Source organism: Monodelphis domestica, chromosome 1 (assembly GCF_027887165.1).
Source record: "Monodelphis domestica isolate mMonDom1 chromosome 1, mMonDom1.pri, whole genome shotgun sequence".
Classification (NCBI taxonomy): Eukaryota; Metazoa; Chordata; class Mammalia; order Didelphimorphia; family Didelphidae; genus Monodelphis; species Monodelphis domestica.
Window position 1 is genome coordinate 177,246,467 of NC_077227.1, and position 24,395 is coordinate 177,270,861.

Consider the following 24,395-nt stretch of genomic DNA (forward strand, 5'->3'; position numbering starts at 1 on the left):
TGCCTTAGCAAAAACTCTCTCCTGGGGTCTGGAATGCTCTCCTTTTCCTCATGTCTATCATCTGTAATCTTTAAGCTTCTCAAATCAAGAGTTTGTTGATTCATTTCAGTCGTGTTGACTCTTCATGACACCATTTGGGTTGGGGGTTTTCGATAAAGATACTGGAGTGGTTTGCCTTTTCCTTCTCCAGCTCACTTTACAGATGAAGAAATGGAGGCAAACAGGGTTAAGTAACTTGTCCAGGGTCACACAGCTAGTATCCAAGACTGAAATAGAACTCAGATCTTAACAAAGAACTCAAGATTTAATTAACTATAAATTTTTACCTCTTTTCCAGGTCTTAAAGGAGACAATCAAACCCAAAGTATCTTTCCTATCACACTAGTCTTTGGCTTTTGCATCTAGACCCTCCCAGCCACCCTAGATTCTGACTATTTGCTTCTTTCTCAAGCTTCTGTGATATAGTAATATAACCTGGCTGTTGCCTCCCACCCTTTTTACTAAAATCTATTTAAGCATCATCCCCTTTTCAGTAGTTCCAGGAGAAGATTCAGGTGTGATTCTGTGTCTTCCTAGATTATAATTCCCAAAGCTAAAGCTCTTTGTGGTTTTCTCAATTATAATCTCCTTGCCCCAATTAAAGACCAAATAGTATAATTTCTTTGGTAGTTCTCTCTTTTTAAGGTCAATATTGCTATATTCAAGTGTTCTTTTTTCTCACCTACCTTAGATGCTGGAAGCTCTAGTAAAGGGAACGAATGAATTTTAACGAATGAATTTTAATTTTAATAAACATTTACTAAGCCCCTACTAAGTGCCAAGCAATTGCCAGAAGCTAGAGATACAAAAATGAGGCAGAGATGGTCCCTCACACCTCAAGCAGTCCATAACCTAATTGATGATATTCTATTTGAAGAGACAACATACAAAATATACACAAGGCAATCTATATATAGTTTAAATAGGAAATAATTAACATAGGGAGGGCCCTGAAATTGAGAAAAATTGGGAGATATTCCCAGTAACGTGAAGTGTTAAAACTACCTTGTTTGTGAAACAGCCAACAGGAAAGGCATTCTTAATCACTTATTACAGGAGAGCAGCCAGGACTAGAGACAGAAAGTCCTGGGTTCCAGTCTGGCCTCAGTCCCAAACTTGATGACTCTGGGCAAGTCACTTAACCCAGTTGTGTAGCTCTTCCAGCTCTTTTGCCTTGGAACCCATCTGTAATACTGATTCTCAGAAAGAGGGCAAGGTCCTAAAAATAAGCCACTTGTTATATTTTTGCTAAGCATTGAAGTGCTAAGCATAAAGCAGTCCCTACTCTCAAGGAACTCAATTTAAAGAGAGGGAGACAATATCTCCCAATGCCTGCCATCTTATTTTTTACAACATAAGTGTTTAGAAAATGCTGACTAATTATTTATCTCTCTTTTTAAGAACCAAAAGACTCCCCAGGTATGGTTTTGTTCATCTCAATAACATCTGATAAAATATTACTGTGGTCTTGAAAGCCCTTTCACAATCCTCTTCCAGCCTATCTTTCCAGGCACATTATACATTTCCACCTAGAGTATTCTACATTTGAATCAAATTCAAGACTCCCAGCCTGCCTTCTGCCTTTGTAAAAAACTCTCCTGGGGTCTGGAATGCTCTCCTTTCTCCTCATGCCTAGCTTCTGTAATCCTTAGGCTATTCCTAGGCTTCCAACTAGCAGTTTCCTGATATTCCTAACTGGCCATGCTCTCTCCCACCAAATTATTCCAGTGTGTATTGAGTTGTCTCAGTTGTGTTGGTTCTTCATGACACCATTTGGGTTATTTTTTTTGGTTAATAAGACCCTGGAGTGCTTAGCCATTTCCTTCTCCAGCTTATTTTACAGATGAGGCCGAATTTGAATTCAGGTCTTCTGGACTCCAGGCTGAGGTTCCATCCACTGCACCACCTAGCTGTGTTTACTTTGCATGTTTTGCAATACTTTGCATTTTTCTGTGTACATAATCTAAACTACAGTTTTACATTCAAAATTAAATAAAGTATAAGCACCTTGAGGTCAGGGATTGTTTTTGCCTTTTTGTTTTTCCCCCCCTTAGAGGCTGGAATAGTGCCCGACCCATGCCAGCTCTCAATGTTTGTTAAATTGAACTGATAGGGAGGATAGGTAGTTGAGGACAGGGGTCTCATTTCTCCACAACTCATTGGCTGAAATATAATTTCCTCTCTTTTGCCCTTTGATTTGTCCTTTCCTCCTTTGCCAAGATCTGTAGTGCTATTGCTCAACTTTATGAAAAATACTATTTGCAACAATTTAGCAAGGAAAGAAATCTCTTTGCCCAGGCCAGAATACTCCTGGAATGAATATGGCAACTGAGTAACAGCTTCTGTATAACCCTCAGACTAGCAATCTGTGTTAGGGTTATAGATTTAATACTGAAAAGACCAGCCTTCTACTTTTCCCAGATTAAATTGCTCAAGGTCAAGTCTGTAAAGCAGCAGAACTGGAATTTGAACACAAGGCTCACTGGCTCCAAATTCAGCACCTTTTCCAGTGTACATGATGCTTATTAAGAAGCAGTCATGCAGCTAAGCAAAGTCATCTTAAATAGCATGCAGTTATCACTTTGGCTCATATTTGGGCAGAATGGCATCCATAAAGGCTCTGACTCTTGAGAAAAATATCTTGCTCATTCTCTCTTTAAAAAATAAACACACTGAAGATCTTTTGTCACTACAGAACTCCAGAGTTGTTATTTTTGTAACAGAAATGACATTTTCTGGAATCTTGGTGTGCCCAAGATTAGATTGTTCTCACACTCAAAAAATGATGGCATATGGGCTCATGGACCAATCACTGTTTAAACAGCTGGGACCGTATCAATCCCAGCTGAACATCCCCACTTCCTCAAATTCCTTAAATAAAAGGGAAATACCTAGTAGAGAATCTATGTTTAAAAATTGATTATGAGCCATTGGAGCATACAGAAAAAAATGTGTATTGGGGTGCTGAAAGTGGGAGGGGGGAAGAGTTGGGGAGTAAGAATGTATGTATGTAGGAGTCTTGATCAGAAACCTGCCTAAAAGGGAATAAAAATATTTAATCTTCTCAGTCAAACTGGTGAAAGAGGTGACAGGTTTCAGGCTATTTATAGACCTTCATGTTAGCATGTGGTGGTACCTATATTGTGTCCTCAGCTGAGATTATTTGGGAAGAGATAGACTGAAAAAGAGGCAAATAGAAGTCACTAAGAATCGGAAGATTTTTTTTCTGATTGCAACCTTTTAACAAAAGAGTCTTAGGAAGAGCAGATGAATTGCTCCTCCTTAACCCTCCACCCCCACTCTATTCTACCCTCTCCCACAAGCAGAAATCAAAGATTAAAGAGATAATGTGAGCTCCCCAGGATCCAGATTTAAACAATAACTAGGAGAATAGATAGTGAAGTAGTAACAATGACCAAACCTTGAGAGTAGTAGTTAAGAGAACTTTATCTGAATTGGGTGTGGGGGTAAGGAGTGTTTCTGCCTAGGTATTTCCATTTCACATAGTTCAAAAGAAATCACTCCCTGGAGTGCTTGGAATGTGGGGACCATCCAGCTAAACAGGTAGATGGGCACCAGAAAACAATAAGTTATACAATTGATGTTAGAAGGGATAAGCTAACATGCAAATATCATTATCACAGCACTGCTTTTCCTGTGAAGAGAGTTAAATCCTCTTAATCATAGAAAGCAAGAGACACAGGAACTGATAACTCCCCCAGGAAAGACTGAGCAAATTGCTATTACTCAGCAGCCCAGTGCTTTTCTAGAAAGTGTTGCCTAGAAACTGGACACAAGACTTAAGATCTTTGGTCACTACAGAACTCCAGAGGTGCTAAATAAGGGCCACCATTCTGAGAAGGGCTGCCACCCCACCCCCACCCCCATTGGCACCCAGAAACGAATCCCCAGAAGGAGACAGCAGCCCTCCAATTGCAGAAAATATTTTTATCTGTCTGTTCATCCCAGACTCCACTTTCTAGTCATTCCTGCTTCTGAGAAGTATGATAAAGACTTTTCTGGAAGAAGAGTTGGATAGGTGCACTCATTAGGGCAGCAGACATCAGAATTATCCAGAACTGCAATCTGAATCCTCATGTCTCTAGGCGGCCTCTCAACCTGACCGCCACCTGACCCCAAGGTTACAGGCACAAAGCTAAATATTGATGGGACCATTCAACTCTTAACTATATTTTATTGGTTTCTTGGCCTTGAACAGGAATATAATTTGTGCATCCCTTGCAGCTCACTCCTTAAAGAGTGGGGTAAGGCATAGGTGAATTTTGGTTACTTCACCAAATGTTCCAAGGTGTATAGAGAATTTTTTAGTTGTTAGGTAATTCCATGAGGGGAAAGAGGTTCAAGGGGGAAAGATATGGTCCAGTCCCATTTAGCTCTCACAGAAAGAAAGGAAAACCAGTTAGACTCACCTACAATGATGCCGCAAGCACTGACCAACCCAATCTCTTTCTTCAGTGCTACTCCACCCCCTTCAGAACCGGCATCTGGGCCAGGATCAGATTCGCTCCCGCTTGTGGGGCTCTTTTCGGCGTTGTTTCGGTGCCTGGCCTTTTCTTCCATCATTTATCGGAATGAAATCAACCACTGAAATTTCCTTCCTCTCTGTCTGCCTATCTATGAATATGTCTGTGTGGCTTCCTTAGCCTTGCAAATAAGAAATGTCCTTTCCCTAAAATGACCCTTCCTCCTGGCCCTTTAAAAAAGGCACACACAGAAAAAGAAAATCTTAAATTGCTATGACTATAACTAAGACACGTTCTCTGTGTTCTAGGTTACCACCAAAGAAAGTGATTTAAAAAGGAAAAATAGACATGTGTACAAAAATAGAACTGTACCAGCTACTCCCTCTAGAAATCACAGAAGTGAGGGGATGCGGAGCTCTACAACCAGGGCTGAGTTCTCCTCAGTTTACACAGGCAGCTGCTTCCTTCAGATGTACCAAAAAAGACAGTTGAGATTTCACTTCAGTTCTCTCCTCTGACCAAAACCCAAATTGAGTTTTAGCTCAGTGCCGCTGCCCCACCCCTTTTCCCTCCTGCTATGAGGGTAAGAGTATTTTTTTCATTGACTGAGTCTTGGGAAAAAGAAAAGAAATAAGACAATCCTCAGGTGCTTTCTTCTCTTTCAGAAAAACAAACTGCAGACACAGCCGGTTTGCTCTAGATTTTGTTCCACCGGGTGTGGGTTTTCCTTTCTCCTCCCTTCTCCTCCCCTTCTCTTCCCTTCTCCAGCCTTCAGATTTTTCCCAGTGTTCTCATTTATTCTTATTTGCTAGTCTCTTTTCTTCCTGTCCTTGTTATGGTTTTTTTTTCTCTCTCTCTCTGTCTTATAGCCTAGAGTTCTCCATCTCTGTCTGCTTAGCTATAGGAGAGTAGCTTCTTCACGTGTGAAAGCCTTTTGCTTCAGCTTGGGGTTTTATTTCCTTAACTCACAGTACAAGCTCCACCTCCTCTCGCTTTTCTCTCCATCCTCAGCAGCTTTCTCCTCCCTCCTCTTCGATTTCAGTATTAGCACACAAACCCCAAAGATCTCGGAGGAAAATGGGATATGCAGTTTTCTCTCTTCCATCTCCCTCCTTGTAACAAATTGGATGTGAATCCCTCCCCTAGCAAATGTTCCGGGAGACTCATTAGCTGGTATAGCATTACATGTCATGCAACATTTGTGAGCCTTATAAATAAGGGAGCAGTTGTGGAGACCGTTTTAACTCCAGAAATAAATCGGACTCATGACAAAGTTTTAAAAGAATTAAGTAGAGATCACTTGGGGGGTACCAGGGGCTAAGAACACCACAATGACTCCTCCAAGTCTCTGAAGGACTGAGAGAGACAGAATTTGAACATATGTAGGGGAAATAAGAAGAGCAGAATTAGGAATAATAGAAAGGGGGCGCATTCCCTATTAGAGCTTAAGAAATGGATGGATTTTTTTTGTGGTTTTGTTTTTTAAATGATTGTTGATTTTTTTTTTTTAATTTTTAGTATTGGGGTGGGAAGTAGAGGTGGGGAGGAGGAGGTGACTGGTTCTCAATTGGAAACTTTTACAAGGAAGACCAAATGAGACACTAAGAATGACAGACTACAAGTCTAAGGATAAATAAGGCTTGGATCCTAGTCACAAGCAAAGAATGAAACAAATTTGACTCAATGGGACCTTTCACAACTCCAATTTAAAAATGTGACTACATTGTTTGAATGGAGAAAAAGAAATAGTTTACTGATCATGAGATAGTCATGGCTAATCAATTACCTTACTATTACTGTAATTCCCCAGTTCTTCCCCCATCCAGCCTCCCCACCCCACCCCAGGCCCCAACCCTTCTTGCCCTGTAGGCAGCATTTTATTCCCCAAATCACTGCATCTCATTTCAACATCCCTATTTACAATCCTAAATCATTGTGAAAGTTCTGAATTACTTCCGTAGGTAGCATTATAGAAACATAAAGGTATTTTGAGCCAACTACGTGTTCAGCTTACCGTGCTTCCGTTTTATGGGAGGTGGAGTCTAAAAGCCCAAATTCCTTAAGGTTATGGATTACAGAAATTGACTCAAAGATTGCTCCCTTTTAAAAAATAAACAATTCTTTGAATCGTGAGACAATTAAGAAAGGTTTGAACTAGTCCATTAAAAAACAACAATTTACAATCCTAAGATTGGATTCATAGTAACTTTGCAAAGGAGTAAAAGTCCAAGACTGAGTTTTCTGTCCTTGAAACTTCTTCCAAGTCTTTTGCTCCTTGATCACTCATTAAGAAGTTTCAAAGGTTATGGCCCTCAGCCCCTTCCCCTACCTGGAATTTGATAGAGACAAAGCAAACTGAAAGCCTCAGCAAAATGGGAGGTGAAAGGAGAATTTCAGCCAAAGAGAACCGGAAAGACAGGGAAATGGGAAAAGAAATGTAGCAAGTAAACTTTCTAGGAGGGAAGGAGTCAAGTGCAAATGAAACTTTTTTGGGGGTGCTGCCTTTAACATTTGCTTGAAGTTTGAAATTGTAATTTAATACATAATAAGACTATATTACCTACAGTTTCAAATTTTTTAGGTACTATTAATCAGTCTAGTTCAGATCAGCCACTGAGAGAGAGACACATTAAAAAAAAAAAGAATATACTCCACTTTTTTATTCTTGCAAATATGGCTTCTTTTTGTAACTTATTTCTGACTAAGGACAGAGATTTAATGTGAATTTTTAGAATGAATTTAAGGTGTCTTAGCATTCTTTGGTATCTTAGCAGACTAGTACAAAACTTCCTCAACACAGGATAGATTCAGAAGACTTAACTCCCAGGCAACAGCGCTAGAGGAGAAGATAACTTTCTGGGTACAGTCATATTAGAAATATAGAGCTATAAAGTGAAAGCTGCTACAGATTGTTATTGGTGTTTCTTTAGCCCCTAGCTTATATGCATATATATGTATGTGTGTGCCCATGCATGTAAATAAAATATATATTTGTATATATACAAATAAATAAAAATATACTAAGACCATGCTAAATGACTTATAATTTTATCTCATTGGATTCTGATAACAAGCCTAGGAGGTAGGGCTATTATTATCTCTATTTTATAGATAAGGAACCTAAGGCAAAAGGGAGTCAAGTGACTTGGCCAAGGTCATCCAGCTAGTAAATATCTGAAGCTGGAATTGAACTCATGTCTTCCTGACTCTAGATGCTCCCATTAACTAAAATGCCACCTAGGTGTCCTTGAAAAACACTTTGTGAACAGCTATTAATAGTGTGATATATTTCCCTCACCTTACTCAAGGACTGATGTTTAATTCAACAAACATTTATTCAGGCCTATTAATATGCCAGACACTGTTCTAGGCATTGGAAATGAGACAAAAATTAAATAGTTCCTAACATCAAGGAAAATCTATTCTATTGGTTTCCCTGGCTTTAAGTCCCAACTAAATTCCCATCTTCTATGGGAAGCCTTTCCTAACCCCCCCCCCCCCTCTCTCTCTCTCTCTCTCTCTCTCTCTCTCTCTCCCTCTCTCAAACCCTTACCTTCTGTTTTAGAAGTTTAAGGTAAAGAGTGGTAAGAGTTAGGCAACTGGGATTAAGTGACTTGCTCAGGGTCACACAGCTGAGAAGTAAGTGAGGCTAAACCTGAACCCAGGACCTCTTGTCTCCAGGCCTGGCTCTCTATCCTCTAAGTCCCTTGGTTGTCCCTTCTAATCCTTTCTTAATTCCAGTGCTTTCCCTCTTTTAATTATTTCCTATTTATCACACAGATAGCTTGCTCTCTATATAGTTGCTTGCCTTTTGGCTCTCCCATTAGATTATAAACTCCTTGAGGGCAGAAAATGTCTTTTCCCTTTTACTATAATGCCTGGTACAAAGTAGGCAGTTAATAAATGTTTATGGAATGAAATGGGATTGAAAGAATGTAAAACTAGAGAAGTAAATGCAAATTTTAACAAAGTAAATATAAAATAATCTGGTGTGGAAGAGAAGTGACAATCCCAGGCAGTCAAGAAAGATAACATTTTTTTTATTTTAAAAATATTTTTCCATGTTTACATATAGTAGAGGAATCTTTTAAAACCAAAACCCCAAATCATATACTCATATAAACAAGTGACAAATCATATGTTTTTCTTCTTTGTTTTTACTCCCACAGTTCTTTCTCTGAATTTGGATAGTGTTCTTTATCATAACTTCTTCTGGATTGTCCTGGATCATTGCCTTGCTACCAGACCAGTAATAAAGTCTGTTACATTGGATTGTTCCACAATTTTTCACTTTTTGTATATAATGTTCTCTTGGTTCTGTTCTTTTCACTCTGCATCAGTTTATGAATGTTCTTCCAGTTCGTGTAGAAATCCTCTAGTTCATCATTCCTTACAGCACAAAAATATTCCATCACCATCAGATACCACAGTTTGTTCAGCCATTCCCCAATGGAGGGATATTCCCTTATAAGAAAGATAGACTTTTTGTAGCATTAAGCACTCGGGCTGAATGTAAAGACCACAAGGAATTATGGAAGTGAGAAAGGACAAGGAAACAAGTCATTTAGGCCAGAAAATAATGAACATGAGGGGGAAATAATGTGGAATCCATCTGGAAAGATGAGTTGAAGCCTGATTATAAAGGCTTTTGTATTTTATTCTAGAGGCAATAGGAAGCAATAGCAAATTCTTGAGCAGGAGAGAAGGTGACATAATCAGAACTGTGATTTAAGCAATTTAAGTTTGGCAGCTGTGTGGAGGATGGGTTGTAGAAAAAAGAATTGGAATCAGATCTATTAGGGAGAGATGATAAGGACCTGAACTTAGGTGATGGTAGTATAAGGATAGAAAAGAGAGGCAGATGGGAGAGATGTTGCAGAGGAAGAATCAGTAATATTTTCAATTAATCAGATATTGAATAAACACTTTAAGTATGGGGATCTTTTGTGAAATAAACACCTACTAGAATGAGGCATAGATGAAAGAGCCCTGGTTTTGGAAGTCAGAATCCTGGTTCTGCTTTGGGTCTCAGTTTACACATTTATAAAATGAGGGTATTAGATTGGATGATTTCCAAGGTTCTTTTTTAGCCCTTTGATCTTAGGTCTAAATCTAGATCTTCATTCTAAAGGAATTTAGGGAATTTGATCTGTTCCTTGTCTCAGTATTATTCTTTTTTTTTTTTAACCCTTACCTCCATCTTAGAATTAATATTTTGTACTGGTTCCAAGCAGAAGAACAATAAGGGCTAGACAATGGGCTTGTCCAGGGGCATAAAACTAGGAAACATGGCCTAGCTCTCAATCCACTGAGCAACCCAGCTACCCCCTGTGCTTAAGTGTTTTTATGCCTGTGCTGGAAATGTATTACCCCAACATCCATTCTAATGTGTTTTGAGACCTAAAAGACCTACCAATACCAGTTCACATTTTCCACATTAACATCATATCTAGTTTGTTTCTAATATCCAATATCCAAAAATCCAATATTTTTAATATTGCTTACCTCTGCTGGGAGCAGATTGTTCCCTTTTAACCTGAGGAAAGTAGAAGAGAAGGTGAAATCACAAATACTGATTTAGTGTCACTCTTCTAGAGAAAGGCTGGGAATGGGTGACATCTACTGTACAAAGAGAGACATGACATTGCAATGAATACATTTCAGCTAATCCAATGACTGTTTTTCAGTTATTTTTAGTCATGTCTGACTCTTTGTGACCCCATTTGGGGTTTTTCTTGGCAAAGATCCTGGGATGGTTTGCTGTTTCCTTCTCCAGATCATTTTACAGATGAGGAAACTGAGGCAAATAGAGTTAAGTGACTTGCCCAGGGTCACATAGCTAGTAAGTGAATAAGTCCAGATTTGAATTCAGAAATATGGGTCTTCTTGACTCCAGGATTGGTACTCTATCCACTGGGACACCTAGCTGCCCTTCTATGAATCCAATGACTACTGTTCTATTTTCTGCTACTCCCTAATAATGAGTTTCTAAACTCACTTTTCCTTCTCCTCCCTCTTTTCCCAACACGCATGCATGCACACACACACACATCCTAGGATTTCAGCAATATTGGGAACTCTTGGCATAGAAACTCCTACTAATGCAGATTAGCAACCTTAATATGTAGTTTTGGAGAATTGCCTAGGCTACTGAGTTGTAAAGTGACTTACTTGCTCGTGATCACATATTAGCTTCTGTGTATCATTCAGAATTTGAGCAAAGCTCTCTAGATTCCAAGGCTGCTCCTTTAGCAACTATACCATTTTATTTCTCAATTCTGTCTCTAAGATCACGGTTAATAATAGTTGTTATTAAAACAAAGAATTGAATTAATTTGCTTCTCTCTTTTGCAGGGAGTCCTATACATCATCTGTATTAGGTGAGAAAAAAGAAGGGTGAAACTAAAGATTGCCCTTATGGATGCCTTAGAGTAGGGAATTCTTAAGTGAAGAGGTGAAGAGACTCCATCTATCTAAGCAGTTCTACACTTTAAAATTGTATTTATTTATTTATTTGTTTAGAATATTTTCCCATGGTTACAAGATTCATGTTTTTTCCTTTCTCTCTTTCCTCCCTCCTCCCAGAGCTGACAAGCAATTCCATTGAGTTATACACGTATCATTCTATACCTTAAAAAAAGTCCTTGCCCTCTGTCTTAATATCAGTTCTAAGACAGAAGAGCAGTAAGAGCTAGGCAATTGGGATTTAGTGACCTGTCCAGGGTCACATAGCTAGGAAGTATCTGAGACCAGATTTAAACTCAGGATCTCCCATTTCCAGACCTGCTGCTCTATCCACTGTGCTACCTACTTGCCCCCTACATCTTCTTTGTCATTATAATCTTAGTGTATAAAAATCAGGACTGAAGCCGGTTCTTGTAGTTTCAAGGTTGGTTTTCTATGCCAATATACCAACTGCCATTCTAATAATCTGAGGATTTCATAATAATAATAATCTGAGGATTTCGCAAGATGAAAAACATTCCATGATCCATTCCACAATTTCCTACACCTACACCTACAGGGTACATGCACACACCCAGAGAAATCAGACAAACACTGCAACACATCTAGAACCTTTTTGTTTTTTTAGAGGCTGTTTCTCAATTGGCAAATCGTTTTTGGCTTATTGAGTTATGGACTCTAATAGAGGCACTCACTCATTTTATTGCATTTCCATTTATTGAACTTCACAGATATTGTCTTTTCTTCCAAACTGAAGGCTTGTCGTAACCCTGCATCGAGCAAGTCTTTTGGTGCCACTTTCCCAACAGCATGTGCACATATCATGTGTCTGTGTCACATTTTGGTGATCCTCATGCTATTTCAAACTTTTTCATTATTATTCTCTTAGAGTGATCTGTGATCTTTGACATTTCTGTTATAAATTGTTTTGAGGAGATGGCAAATAATTGATAAATGTGTGTGTTCAGACCACTCCACTGACTCCCCTGAGATTTGACAAACTTCACTCTTGTCTTATTTTAATGAATGGCCACAGACACTCCAGCTTTCAGCAACTAGCACCCTGATCCAGGAGCCCTCAACTGCGAGCAAGACTTTCTACCAGCAAAAACGATTACACCTGTCTGAAGGCTGGAATGATGGCTAACATTTTTTTTTGAGCAATAAAGTATTTATAAAAATTAGGGGCAACTAGGTATTGCAGTAGATAGAGACCTGGGCCCGGAATCTGGAAGATTTACCTTACTGAGTTCAAATCTGGCCTGAAACTACCTAACTGTGTGACCCTGGGCAAGTCACTTAACTCAGATGGCCTTAGTTTCCTCATATGTAAAATGAGTATCTTTCCCAAGAAAATCCCAAATGGAAAAAAAAATTTTAATTAAGGCATGTACATTATTATTATTTTTTCAACCTTTACCTTCTGTCTTAGAATAAATACTAAGTATTGATTCCAAGGCAAAAGAGTGATAAGGACCAGGCAATTGGGGTTGCTCAAGGTCACATAGCTAAGAAGTGTATGAGGTCAAATTTGAATCCAGGACTTCCCTTCTCCAGGCTGACTGTCTGTTGAGCCACCTAGCTGCCCCATCTCGTTTTTTTAGACAAAAATACTATTGCACACTGAAAAGATTACATTATAGTGTAAACATAACTTTTATATATGCTGGGAAACAAAAAAATTAATGCGACTCACTTTATGGAGATACTCATTTATTGTGGTGGTCTAGAACCAAACCCTAGATCATCTATTTCTGTTAAGTGTCCTGAGAGGAAGATTTAGTAAATGAAGAAAAGGGGGAAGGGGATAGGTAAGATCAGGCAGGGCACAAGGCAAAAAGAAAACGATGGAGATACCTTTTTTTTTAAAAAAATTACCCTTGTCTTTGGGACAAATCCACAAATTCAAAGGAAGTTATGCCTTTTATAGGTCAATGTAATCCTGAGGATTTTTAACCAGTGTCTACAAGCAGACCTGTTTTTTTAGCATGATCCATTTACGCTCTTTTGGAGATGTTGATGAATCTCTTCTGTGACATTAGAGACAAAAAATCCTGGCAAATTATTCTTCTGTCTACTGCCCTTTGCTCTATTCAACTGAGCCATTCATGCTAATAGCTTTAGGGGAACAAAAACCCAGAAAACATATTCAGTGTGTGGGAATGAGGAGAAGATTCATTAACTAAGACATTCTACTTCACCTAATTTGAACTTCATCACTGGGTCTTTCTTGTTATCAGTCTGCCAATAACCCCTGTCCTACCAACTTGGGAGAACCCAGTTCAGTTCTCATTTCTGTATTCACTCAAGAACTTCATGATGCAATTCCCTAATAATTAATTATAATGCCACCCAGAGCTTTCCAGCTTTTTTCCAAGTTGTCCTATGTTGGATGATTGTTTCTCCCTGGCTCTTAACTATTTTTGCTGCTTTAAAGTTCACTCTGAGGCACTATTTTTAATAATTCATGGGAGAATTGAGAGAACAAGAAAATTTCCTATCCTATTGTGCTATCTTCCTACAGAATCAAGGAAACTTTAATAAATAACCAAATAAATTTTTTAAAAATTAAAAAGATAATAATGCAAGTCCCCAGGCAATATAATGGATTTTAGGTTTACTGAAAGTGAAAACTCATGTTATGAAAGCAATCAGTGGAAACCTTAATGGTCAGGGGAGTTTGTAGGAAGGAGAGGAAAATACAACTAAAAACTTGGCCTTGAAGACTATTGTAAACATTGGGCAAATGAGCATTGTAAATAAACTTCATTTCTTTTCTCTTTTGCCATATGAGATGACTATCAGCAGTTTTTTGATTTTTCACTTATTTCATTTGTTCATTTACTTTTTTATTTATTTGTTCATTCATTAGCTCATCTATTTATTTATAGAAACAATTGTTACCTCTCTTTCTCGTTGCTCACTCCTGAACAATTAAAAAAAAAAGAAAACCTTTATAACATATACATAATCTAACAAAACTATATTCCCACATTGGCCATATCCAAAATTATGTCTATCACTTTGTTGCCTGGAAACAGGTTGTGCGTTTCATCTTCAGTCCTCTGGCTAAACAGAATTTCACACAGAATTGAAGTCTATATTCAAGTTAAAATTCAGTTATTACTGAATCTTGTGTTCAAATCTTAGGGTCAGAAGCAAAATTTCTCAAAGCTTACCTTATCCAGTCTCTTGTCCGTCGTCTTTGTCCAGGAGTGAACTTGCCATGCATGTACCATGGGAATAACTAGAAGGGATATGCTTAAATTTGTTTATTTTTTTCCCCTTACTTCACACATAGCCATTATCATTGACTATGATGCCAGAAATACATGGAAGAACTGGAAAGGAAACACACAGAACCTAGTTTGTTGAATTTCATTTTCTCCCAAACCAAAATTTTCCCTAAACATTCTCAGAAGATCAAGGGCAGGAAGGGATATTAGGGATCATCTCTCAGGTGTTCTTAACCTTGGATCTATGAACTTACTTTATACATACACATACATGTACACAGTGTGTATGTGTATATGTGTAATATAATAATTTTAAATGTAAAGTATTTTGTTTATAAATGTAAATTATTAAAAGCCTGCTATGCCTTTGATCATTCTATACTCATTTTCCTCACTTTTCTATTTCTATTTTTATAAACATAAATGTATATAAATAATTATAAAAATGTATAAGTAACTATATTTCAGTACAATTGGGGTTTTTTGTATTTATATATTTTTTATTTTATAAATTTGAAAACATCATACCAGAAAGGTGTCTATAGATTTGACTTGAGTTCTAAAGATATCCATGACACAAAAGAATTAAGAACCCTGTTCTAGGTTAGCTTCTTCATTTTATATGAAGAAATTAAAATTAAAACCCAGAGAAAAGTGAATTCATCTAAGCCCTGTTGAATTGAGTTCTGAACTTGGAGTCAGGAGACAGGGGTTCAAATCTTGCCTTGGGTACTTTCTAGTTATCTCAGATACTTACTTGACCATAGAACTCACTTAACCTTTCAAAGCCTCTATTTTCTCAGCTATGAAAGGGAGATAATAATACTTCTATTACCTACCTCAAAGAGGAATAGAAATATTTTGTGCATATATATATATATACATATATATGTACACTATATACTATTACATGATAACTAGATATACTATTACATTAATATATTAATTAATAATAATATACCTTATATATACATATATGTAGATATACTATTGTGAAATAGTAGCACCAGCTCTAGGAACTCTAGTTCTCATGCTATGGCAAAGTCAAATGCTCTTCATTATTCAAAACCTCCTGATTTTTCTGTTTATATTTATAGTATCACTATTCTTCTATGTATACCTTTTCTATCCTTAAGAGACGTTTTTGATTCTTTTCCCTTTGCTATACTCCATATCTAATTAATGGGCAGACTTTATCAATTTTAGTATCTCTTGCATCTATTCCCTATTGTACATTCCCATAGCCATTACCCTAATTCAGAACCTCAATATCTGTCACTTTGGACTATTTACATAATAATTTCCTTTCAAAGTTTTATAGGTGGCGGCAGTTAGGTGGCTCAGTGGATAGAAAACCAGGCTTAGAGACAGGGGTCCTAGGTTCAAATCTGGCCTCAGATACTTCCCAGCTGTGTGACCCTGGGCAAGTCACTGAACCCCTATTGCTTAACCCTTACCACTCTTCTGCCTTGGAACCAATACACAGTACTGATAAGACAGAAGGTAAAGGTTTTTAAAAAAGTTTTATTGGTAACTTTTGTTCCTACATCACCTTCATTGCCAAATATATACATCTTTCTCTTCTTTAGAGAACTTTATAACAAAAAAAATTGGTCATAACTAAAAATTAAAAAGAATGAAAAAAAAAACTCTTCTGAAAACCTAACGAACACCAGCCAAGTCTGATTTTATATACAGTTTTCCCTACTTAGAGTCTCTCATCTCTGCAAAAAGTCGAGGTGGGGGGATGAATTCTCTTTTTTTATTATTATTATTTTATTTTTTTAAACCCTTGCCGTATGTCTTAGAATCCATACTATGTATTGGTTCCAAGGCAGAAGAGAGATAAGGGCTAGGCAATGGGGGTTAAGTGACTTGCCCAGGGTCACACAGTTGGGAAGTGTCTGAGGCTCGATTTCAACCTAGGCCTGGTTCTTAATCTACTGAGCCACCCAGCTGCCCCCAGGGGATGAATTCTCTTATCTCTTCTTTGGTGCCAAACTTGTTCTTTAGAAATACACAGTGTTTGCTGGGTTTGTATCCCAAAGAGATAATAAGGAAAAAGACTTGTACAAGAATATTCATAGCTGCACTCTTTGTGGTGGCCAAAAATTGGAAAATGAGGGGATGCCCTTCAATTGGGGAATGGCTGAACAAATTGTGGTATATGTTGGTGATGGAATACTATTGTGCAAAAAGGAATAATAAAGTGGAGGAATTCCATGGAGACTGGAACAACCTCCAGGAAGTGCTGCAGAGCGAAAGGAGCAGAACCAGGAAATCATTATACACAGAGACTGATACACTGTGGTACAATCGAAGGTGATGGACTTCTCCATTAGTTTCATTGCAATGTCTCTGAACAATCTGCAGGGATCTAAAAAATACTATCCACAAGCAGAGGATAAACTGTGGGAGTAAAAACACCGAGGAAAAGCAACTGCTTGACTACAGGGGTGGAGGGAATATGACTGAGGAGAGACTCTAAATGAACACTCTAATGCAAATACCAACAACAGGGAAATGGATTCGAGTCAAGAACAAATGTGATAACCAGTGGAATCGTGCGTTGGCTATGGAAGAGGGAAAGGTGGTGGGAGGGGGGGTGGGGAGGAAAAGAAAATGATCTTTGTTTCCAGTGAGTAATGTTTGGAAATGACCAAATAAAATAATGTTTAAAATTTAAAAAAAAGAATAAATGCAGAGAATAAATACAAATCAATAAACAGTAAAAAAAAAAAGAAATACACAGTGTTCAGTTTTGATTTGTTGTTTTTCTTCTTTCCATGAACTCTCTTGTAATCAAAATTGTAAAGTTCTACTTACTACATTTTGATCCATTCATGTAATTCTTCCCATACTTCTCTATACTCTTCACATTCATAATTGCTCATGGAGCAGCAACATGCAATTAAATTTACTCATCATAATTTGTTTGACCAGTTCCCAAATCTATGGGTATCAATTATGCTTCCAGTTATTGGTCATTAATGTGATAGCTTTCTAAATGGTCTTTCTACATCTCATCTGCTGAACTAGACTAAACATCCATTACCAGATTAATCTTCCTAATATGTAAGTCCTATCATGCTACTTTTCTGGTAAAAAATCATCAGTGGTTCTTCATTATCTATTTTTAAAAACGCTTACCTTCTGTCTTAGAATCGATTCTAAGTTTTAGTTCCAAGAAAGAAGACTGGCAAGGGCTGGGCAATGGGGGTTAAGTGACTTGTCAGCTAAGGTAGTGTCTTGAAGTCATATATGAACTCAAGACTTCCAGTTTCCAGGTCTGGCTCTCAATCCACTGAGCCACCTACCTGTTCCTCCCCATTATCTATTAAATAAAGTCTGAATTTCTAAATCTGGTTTTCAAGGTCCTTTAGAATTTACCACAAATCTACCTTCCCAGCCTTAGATGCCACTTCTCTCCTCATATAATCAATATTTCAACCAAACTGGATCACTTTTCCTTTGGGTTGTTCCAGTGTGCAGTGTCCAGTTCCAGTTGCACATCCTTTTTACCTTCAATGGCCTTTCAGCTATTGAAATTCTTCTCATTCTTCAAGATCTAGCTCAAATGTCATCCATGCCATGAAGTCTTATTTGATAATCTCAGTTGGATTTCTCCTTCCTATCGATTCTCATTCTATTTTGTTCAAGTTTTTATGCACTTATTATATTATATTCACCTACTTAAGCTTCCTATAAACTCCTTGAGGGCAGAAACTGTTTTATTTCATCTTTGTACTTGCAATTAGCAAGTGCTTTAATATGTTGATTATATATGAGTGAATGAAAAAAAGCACTTATGTGATTACTACCTTGAGAGCACTAAAAATATAAATGGAAAAGGGGAGACAGTTTCTAGTCTGAAGAAGCTCATATTTTAATGGAGAAAACAACACACATAGGTGGTTTCAGCCAGAAGTTAAATCCTATAGTCCTTAGAGTGCAACAGCAAAACAGATGATAATGTGTACGTGTATATATGTGTATATATATATCTATATCTAATTACTGATTACATATTATATTTATTTTGAAACCCATACCCTCTGTCTTAGAACTGCTACTGCAGAAGAGAGGTAAGGGTTAGGCAATTGGGGTTAAGTGACTTGCTCAAGTTCACATAGTTAGAAAATTTATGAGGTCAAATTTGAACCCAGAATCTCCTATATCTAGACTTGGATCTCTATCTAGTTGCCCTGGTAACATGTATTTTTGAATGACATTTCCATGAACAAAATCATTTCTGTTGTTTTTTTTAGACCCTTACCTTCCATCTTAGAATCAATACTGTGTATTGGTTCTGAGGCAGAAGAGCAGTAAGGGCTAGGCAATGGGGGTCAAGTGACTTGACCAGAGTCACATAGCTAGAAAGTGACTGAAGCCAGAGTTTGTTTTTTTTTTTAATAATCCTTGGCTTCTGTCTTAGAATCCAGGGCAGAAGAGCAGTGAGGACTTGGCAATTAGTGCCAAAGGACTTGCCCAGGGTCAGAAAGTAAGAACTGTCTTAGTCCACATTTTGAGCCCAGGTCCTCCTGACTCCAAGCCTGGCACTCTAACCACTGAACCACCTACCCCAATAATTGTTTCATTTGGCAGTTTCAAGGGCTTTGGGACTGAAAACTTTCTTTTGAGTCTTTCAGTCCCTGTGGGTGCTAAGGACACAGGTGCTTCAGGCTTGCCATTGGCTGCCAGTCAGTAGTTAGAGGTAGCAGTCCAAGTAGTGGCATTGATTTGACTTTGCCTCATACATGCTGCTAGCTATTCCTTCTTCAGTGTCTTGCTGCTTCAGCTCCATTGGTTTGCCCTCTCCCTGGGCAGTTGATTGGCAGTTGTTCTGCATGGCTGGTTTCTTCTCTGTAGGAGTTGCTTCCTTGGATAAGGGTTGTCAAGGCTAGGCTAAAAGCAAAGTAAGTTGCTGGGATGTGAGGTACTTTTATTGTCTGTTTTTGGACTCACTTGTCCACTAGTAGTTGTTCGTCAGCTGTTAAATGTTGGTGGTGACAAGTACAGCACACTCCTATTCCACAGGGGTTGTTCCCTTCAGAAAATGGCTGAAAGGGAAGGACTGGAAGCTGGGTTAGTGTGTGTGTGTGGGGGGGCACTGCTATTCTCAGGACTCTTTTGTGGTCTGGTGTGGTTTAATTTGCCTGGTACACCGACTTCTTCCACATAATGAGTGGCATTAGTGACAGCTTTGTATAGAGGAAAGAGTAATGGATTTTAATTCAGAGAACCTGAGTTAAAAATCTTAGATTTCTTACTCTGATGCTTTGGGCAACTCATTTAAACTCTGTAGGCTTCAGTTTTCTCAACTGAAAAAAAATTGAGGGTTAGGATGTAACTAGAAAATTTTAAGGTCCTTGTTAGCTCCAAATCTTTTAATTTAGGGTAGCATTCTATTCTACTTATAGCTGGAATGAGATGGGAAGTGGGGTAATTAGCAAACACTATGGTGAGCTGGAGTGGGAGTCAGCTTCTGGGGCAACCTCCTAGACAAGGTTCTTACATCTCTAAAATAAGGGCTGGATGATTTCCAAATTCCCTTCCAGCTATTACACTGACTCTCCCTATAATAGGTGTGCTAGGTCTCCAAAACACAGGCCACACTTTTAAAAATTTAACCTACATTATTGCTACTTTTTTCTCTATCACTTTCTTAAGTTGAGACAATGAACAAACAATCAATCAGGTTCTGATTTGTATCATTTGTGAATTTTCCAGGTAAATGCTCATGGGAAAATTTGACAATCGAGAGGTACTCCAGGACACTCCCGCACCAAATTGGGGGGGGGGGGGGGGAGAAGCCTCTCCCTGGGAATCCCAGGGATTGAGCTCCGGGGAAATGATGGAGCCCTCGGGAGCCGTGGGCTGACGTCATTGACAAGAGAGGGAGGTTGTAAATGCAAGGGAAGGTGGGGCTGACAGCTGGGAGTTCATTCGAAGGGAGGGAAAGTGGGCGGAGTCACGGGGCTCACTGCCCACTCTCCATTCACATGCGCACTGGGCCTTCCCTTCTCACTTCCTCTTCTCTCTGCGTTCAAGACTCCTTCGAAGACCCGACCGACTTCCCCACCTCAGGCCCTGACACCCGGCTTTTTCCCGCCTTTTCGGGCGTCTGGAAGGTTTCTAGACCTATCGGGGTTTAAGGGCAGCCTCCATCGCCTCACAAGCCAGATTTTCCAGGTGGAAGGGGGGGAAGGGTAATTTCCCCAATATCCTACTGTAGCTGACCCTGGACTCTGCCAAAGATGATGCCCTGATTTAGAAAACTGTCACCTTTTATTTTAAAAAATTATGCTCCTAAAATCTCATGTTATTCACGGAAACTGCATATGGGCCCACCTGGACCCTGAAAACTAGTAACCCGGGATAGTTTTGTACTTCTGGGAACTTTCAGGCAGCCACATCAGAACTAACCTCTCTGTTTTAGGAAGTTTGTTTTCACTAACAAAACAAACCATCTTACAAAAAAAAGTTTGTTTATTTTCTAATAGCTTCTTATAATTTAATTTTTAAGAAAAATTAAGTTCTGTCAATTTCGTATGGGGCTGAGGTGGGGGAAACACCCATTCTATTCTGTTTTGTTACACATTTCCTAAAAAGGATTACACAAACAATCAACTGAGGCAGGAGAGATAAAAGACACCTTTCCAGATAATCTAGACCAAGTCAACCATTCTACAGATAGGGAAACAAGTCCAGAGAAATTCTTGGGATTACAGGAAAGTGCTATATAAATAATCCAATTTTTTTCTTTTTTAAATGTGACTTGCCCAGTGTCTCATAGCAGAGCTGAGATAGAATTCAAAGTGGTACACCTGAGACTTTACATAAGGTCTTTAAACCCCAAATTTGGTTATCTGCACTTAGCTACAGTGCTGCAAAAAATGCATACAAAATATATGAAATATTTTAGTACTTTGTGTTCAGGGTGTGCTGGTCAGTTCCTACTGCCAACAAAGATTGTTAGGTATTTGGATCAACCCTAATGACAATTTTTTTCTGTATAGATCAGACCCTACTTCTTTGAATGCTCTCACATTTTTCTCTGCCATTTAAATATTGTTCAAAACTCATAACTTCTTTGTTTTTGCAACCTCCCCTTTACCCTATGCAATCTACATCCCAACCAAATTGCACAACTCTCTTCTTAAATAAGTTGAGGTATCATGCCTTCAAACTAATGTTGTTCCCTATTTCTAGAAGCCCACTGTTTATCTGCCTGTTGATTCTTTGTTGTTCAATTACTTCAGTCTTGTCTGACTCTTCATAACCCCTTTATGACTTTCTTGGCAAAGGCACTAGAGTGGCTTGTTATTTCTTTTTCCAGCTCATATTACAGATGAGGAAACAGACACATGGGGTTAAGTGACTTGCCCAGGATCACACAGTTAATAAGTGTCTGAGGCCAGATTTGAACTTAGAGATGGGTCTTTTTGGCTCTACTATTGGCACTGTAATCAATAGGGGCATCTAGGTGGTACAGTGACTACATCACCTAGCTGCCCCTGTTATCCATCTTATCCATCATGTAAATCTCACCTCTAATACCACCATTCTAAGAAGCTTTCCCTCATTTTTTCTGAATTTCTAAGACTTCACATAGTGCTTTCTTTTATAATTTTCAAATGTGTGATATTATGTATTTTGGCTACCTATATTAGTATTTTATCACTCTTTTAAATGGTAAATTCCTTAAGGGACAATGTGTTTTCTAAACATTATATTTTCTTTAGCAGTGTTCTTCACAATTGGACTTTTAATTTTTAATGTATTTTCTGTACTTATGTTTCAGGATGGATTGGTTCCACTGTAATCAATGCTTCCGAAAAGATGGCACCCATTTCTTTGTGACCAGTTGTGGCCATATTTTCTGTAAAAAATGTGTGACTAAGGGTGAGTAATTGGCATGCTTTCAATTCAGGCAGTAATGCTTTCACTTAGGGACAAAGAACAAGTAGACTCAGGCATATTACAGAAGGGAAGATTTGCCTTTAGACTGTGGAGAAAAATCATTTAGGCTGGCATTCATAATGGACCCTTAAACAGAAAACTCTAAATATTGCAGGCATGCTACTGATTATAGGAACTTCAGAAGTTTGAGGAAACCAGAAAAGGGAGAACTGTTCTGGACCTAATTTTGACCCATAAACACTAAATTCACCAAGACAGTCTGTAATCAGTTGAAGAATCTATAAACATTTATTAAGCATGCACTACATATCAGGCACTGTGTTTAGCTTTGGGCACAAAAAAAGTAAAGAATCCTTGGTCTAAATTAATCAGTCAACTAATAGGCATTTATTAATCATATACTATGTGCCAAGCATTATGCTAAGCAAGGAAGATACAAAGATAAAAGTAAAACATACCACAAGGGGCTTACTTTCCAATGGTGGCTGCAACATATATATTATGCCATAATATATATATATATAATGAATACAGGGTAGTTAGGGAAATGAGAACACCGGCAACTACATGGTATGTCTAGAGCTTTCATATAGAAGATGGGATTTGAACTTTGTCTTGAAGGATACCAGGAATTCTAAGAGGTAGAGATGAGAGAGGAGGAGTACATTCCTTGTGAAGTCAAAGAGATTAGAGATAGTACATTGTCCTGTGTTTAGAACAGAGAGTAGTCCATTGTGGCTAGATTTTGGTAAAGGGGAATAATGTGTTAAAAATGAAAATAGTTAGCCCTTTTAGAGTACTTTAAGGTTTTCAGAGATCATTACATGTGTTATTTCATTTGATTCTCATGATAACCCTGTAAAATAGGTGCAATTTTTAATACCCAATTTACAGTTGGGGAAACTGAGGTACAGAGAGATTAAGTAACTTGCGTAGGATCACACTGCAATTGAGTATCTGAGTCAGAATTTGAATTGAGCTTTCCCTCATTCCAATCCCGTGTTCTTTCTATTATGCCACCTAGCTGACCCAGAAGGCAGGAAAGATGGAAAGTGACCAGGTTTTGAAGAGCTCTAAATTAAACAGAGATGTTTAAGTTTGATTTCAGGGATCAGCAAACTATTGTCTGAAAGCCATATCTGGTCTGTTGTCTGTTTTTATATGGCCTGCAAGTTTTCTATACTTAGTTCACTGGGCCATGTGAAAACAGGCAATGAACCAGATTTGGCTCTTAGGCTATAGTTTGATGAAACTCCCTTTCCCCTTACCCCTCAATAATACATCTTCTTTACTTTTATGGAAGAGGTAGCTGAGGTGAAGAGAGATGAAGTGATTTGTCTCAAGTTCTGCCTAAGTATCACAGTTTGGGAAGACAACTTATTTTTAAGCTTCTCTTGGGGAGCCTGACCATTTTATTTTTTTAATGAAGCTTTTGTTGATGTCTTCTGTTTCTTATATCATCATAGTTATCCTGAATATCTCTATCCCTTCTTCTCCCATATCTCTCCCCTTCCTCTCCTATGCTGTAAAACAAATTGTATTTTTAAAGAGGAAAAAAATTAGCACAACTTATGGATACATTGAAAAACTCAGAAAACATGCAGAATATAACACTTCTAGATCTCTCACCTCCACAAAGGGGGTAATCAATTTATATTTCTTCATTTGAGTCCAGCTTGATAGGTATAATTTTGTTAATTTGCTTTTGATTTGTACATGGATAGTTGTTCTTTCTAGTTATATTGTTGTAGTTCTTGTGTATAATGTTTTCTTGGTTCTGCTTATTTTATTCTATATCAGTTTGTGTAGCTCTTTCCATGTTGTCCTGTATTTGTCAGACATTTCTTTTTTATTCTTTTTTTCACATATCATTTCTTATAGCACTGTTAATAGTCCATTACATTTGTGTATCACAGTTTTTTTAGCCATATCCTAATTATTGGTCATCTATTTTGTTTCTAATTCTTTGAAACACAAAAAAATGCTGATATAAATCTTTTGGTGTATATAGGAACTTTTTAAAATTAATGACTTCCTTGTGTTATAAGCCCTGTAATGGAGTCTCTGATTCAATATTTTAGTAACTTTATTTGTATAATTACAAATTGCTTTCCAAAATGGTTGTACCATTTTACCACTCCACTAACAATGTAATAGTTTACCTATCATTCCACATCCTCTCCAACATTGAATATTGCTATTTGGGAGGTTATTTTTTTGGGGCCAATTTTCAGGGTTTGAGGTGAAA

The 24,395-nt window shown here is 38.0% G+C and overlaps 2 protein-coding genes across 5 annotated transcripts in view; one reads left to right on the forward strand and one right to left on the reverse strand.

Annotated features, from left to right (window-relative positions):
• The window catches only part of SLC7A8 (solute carrier family 7 member 8), a 97,701-nt gene extending 92,047 nt beyond the window's left edge, over nt 1-5,654 (reverse strand). Inside the window, exon 1 of the mRNA XM_056810053.1 lies at nt 4,470-5,654. Within this exon, the coding sequence (XP_056666031.1) occupies nt 4,470-4,623 (154 nt within the window). The 5' untranslated portion in view covers nt 4,624-5,654. The remainder of the gene's footprint in view (nt 1-4,469) is intronic.
• Nucleotides 5,655-20,199: 14,545 nt separating this feature from the next.
• The window catches only part of RNF212B (ring finger protein 212B), an 83,398-nt gene continuing 79,202 nt past the window's right edge, over nt 20,200-24,395 (forward strand). For 2 of the 4 annotated variants that reach the window (XM_056810062.1, XM_056810063.1), the window contains exons 1-2: nt 20,202-20,416; nt 22,029-22,129. In XM_056810062.1, coding sequence (XP_056666040.1) covers nt 22,030-22,129 — 100 coding nt within the window. In that variant the 5' untranslated portion in view covers nt 20,202-20,416; nt 22,029. Of the gene's footprint in view, nt 20,417-22,028; nt 22,130-24,395 lie in introns of all 4 variants that reach the window. The other 2 variants (XM_056810064.1, XM_007479816.3) reach the window with 2 other exon arrangements.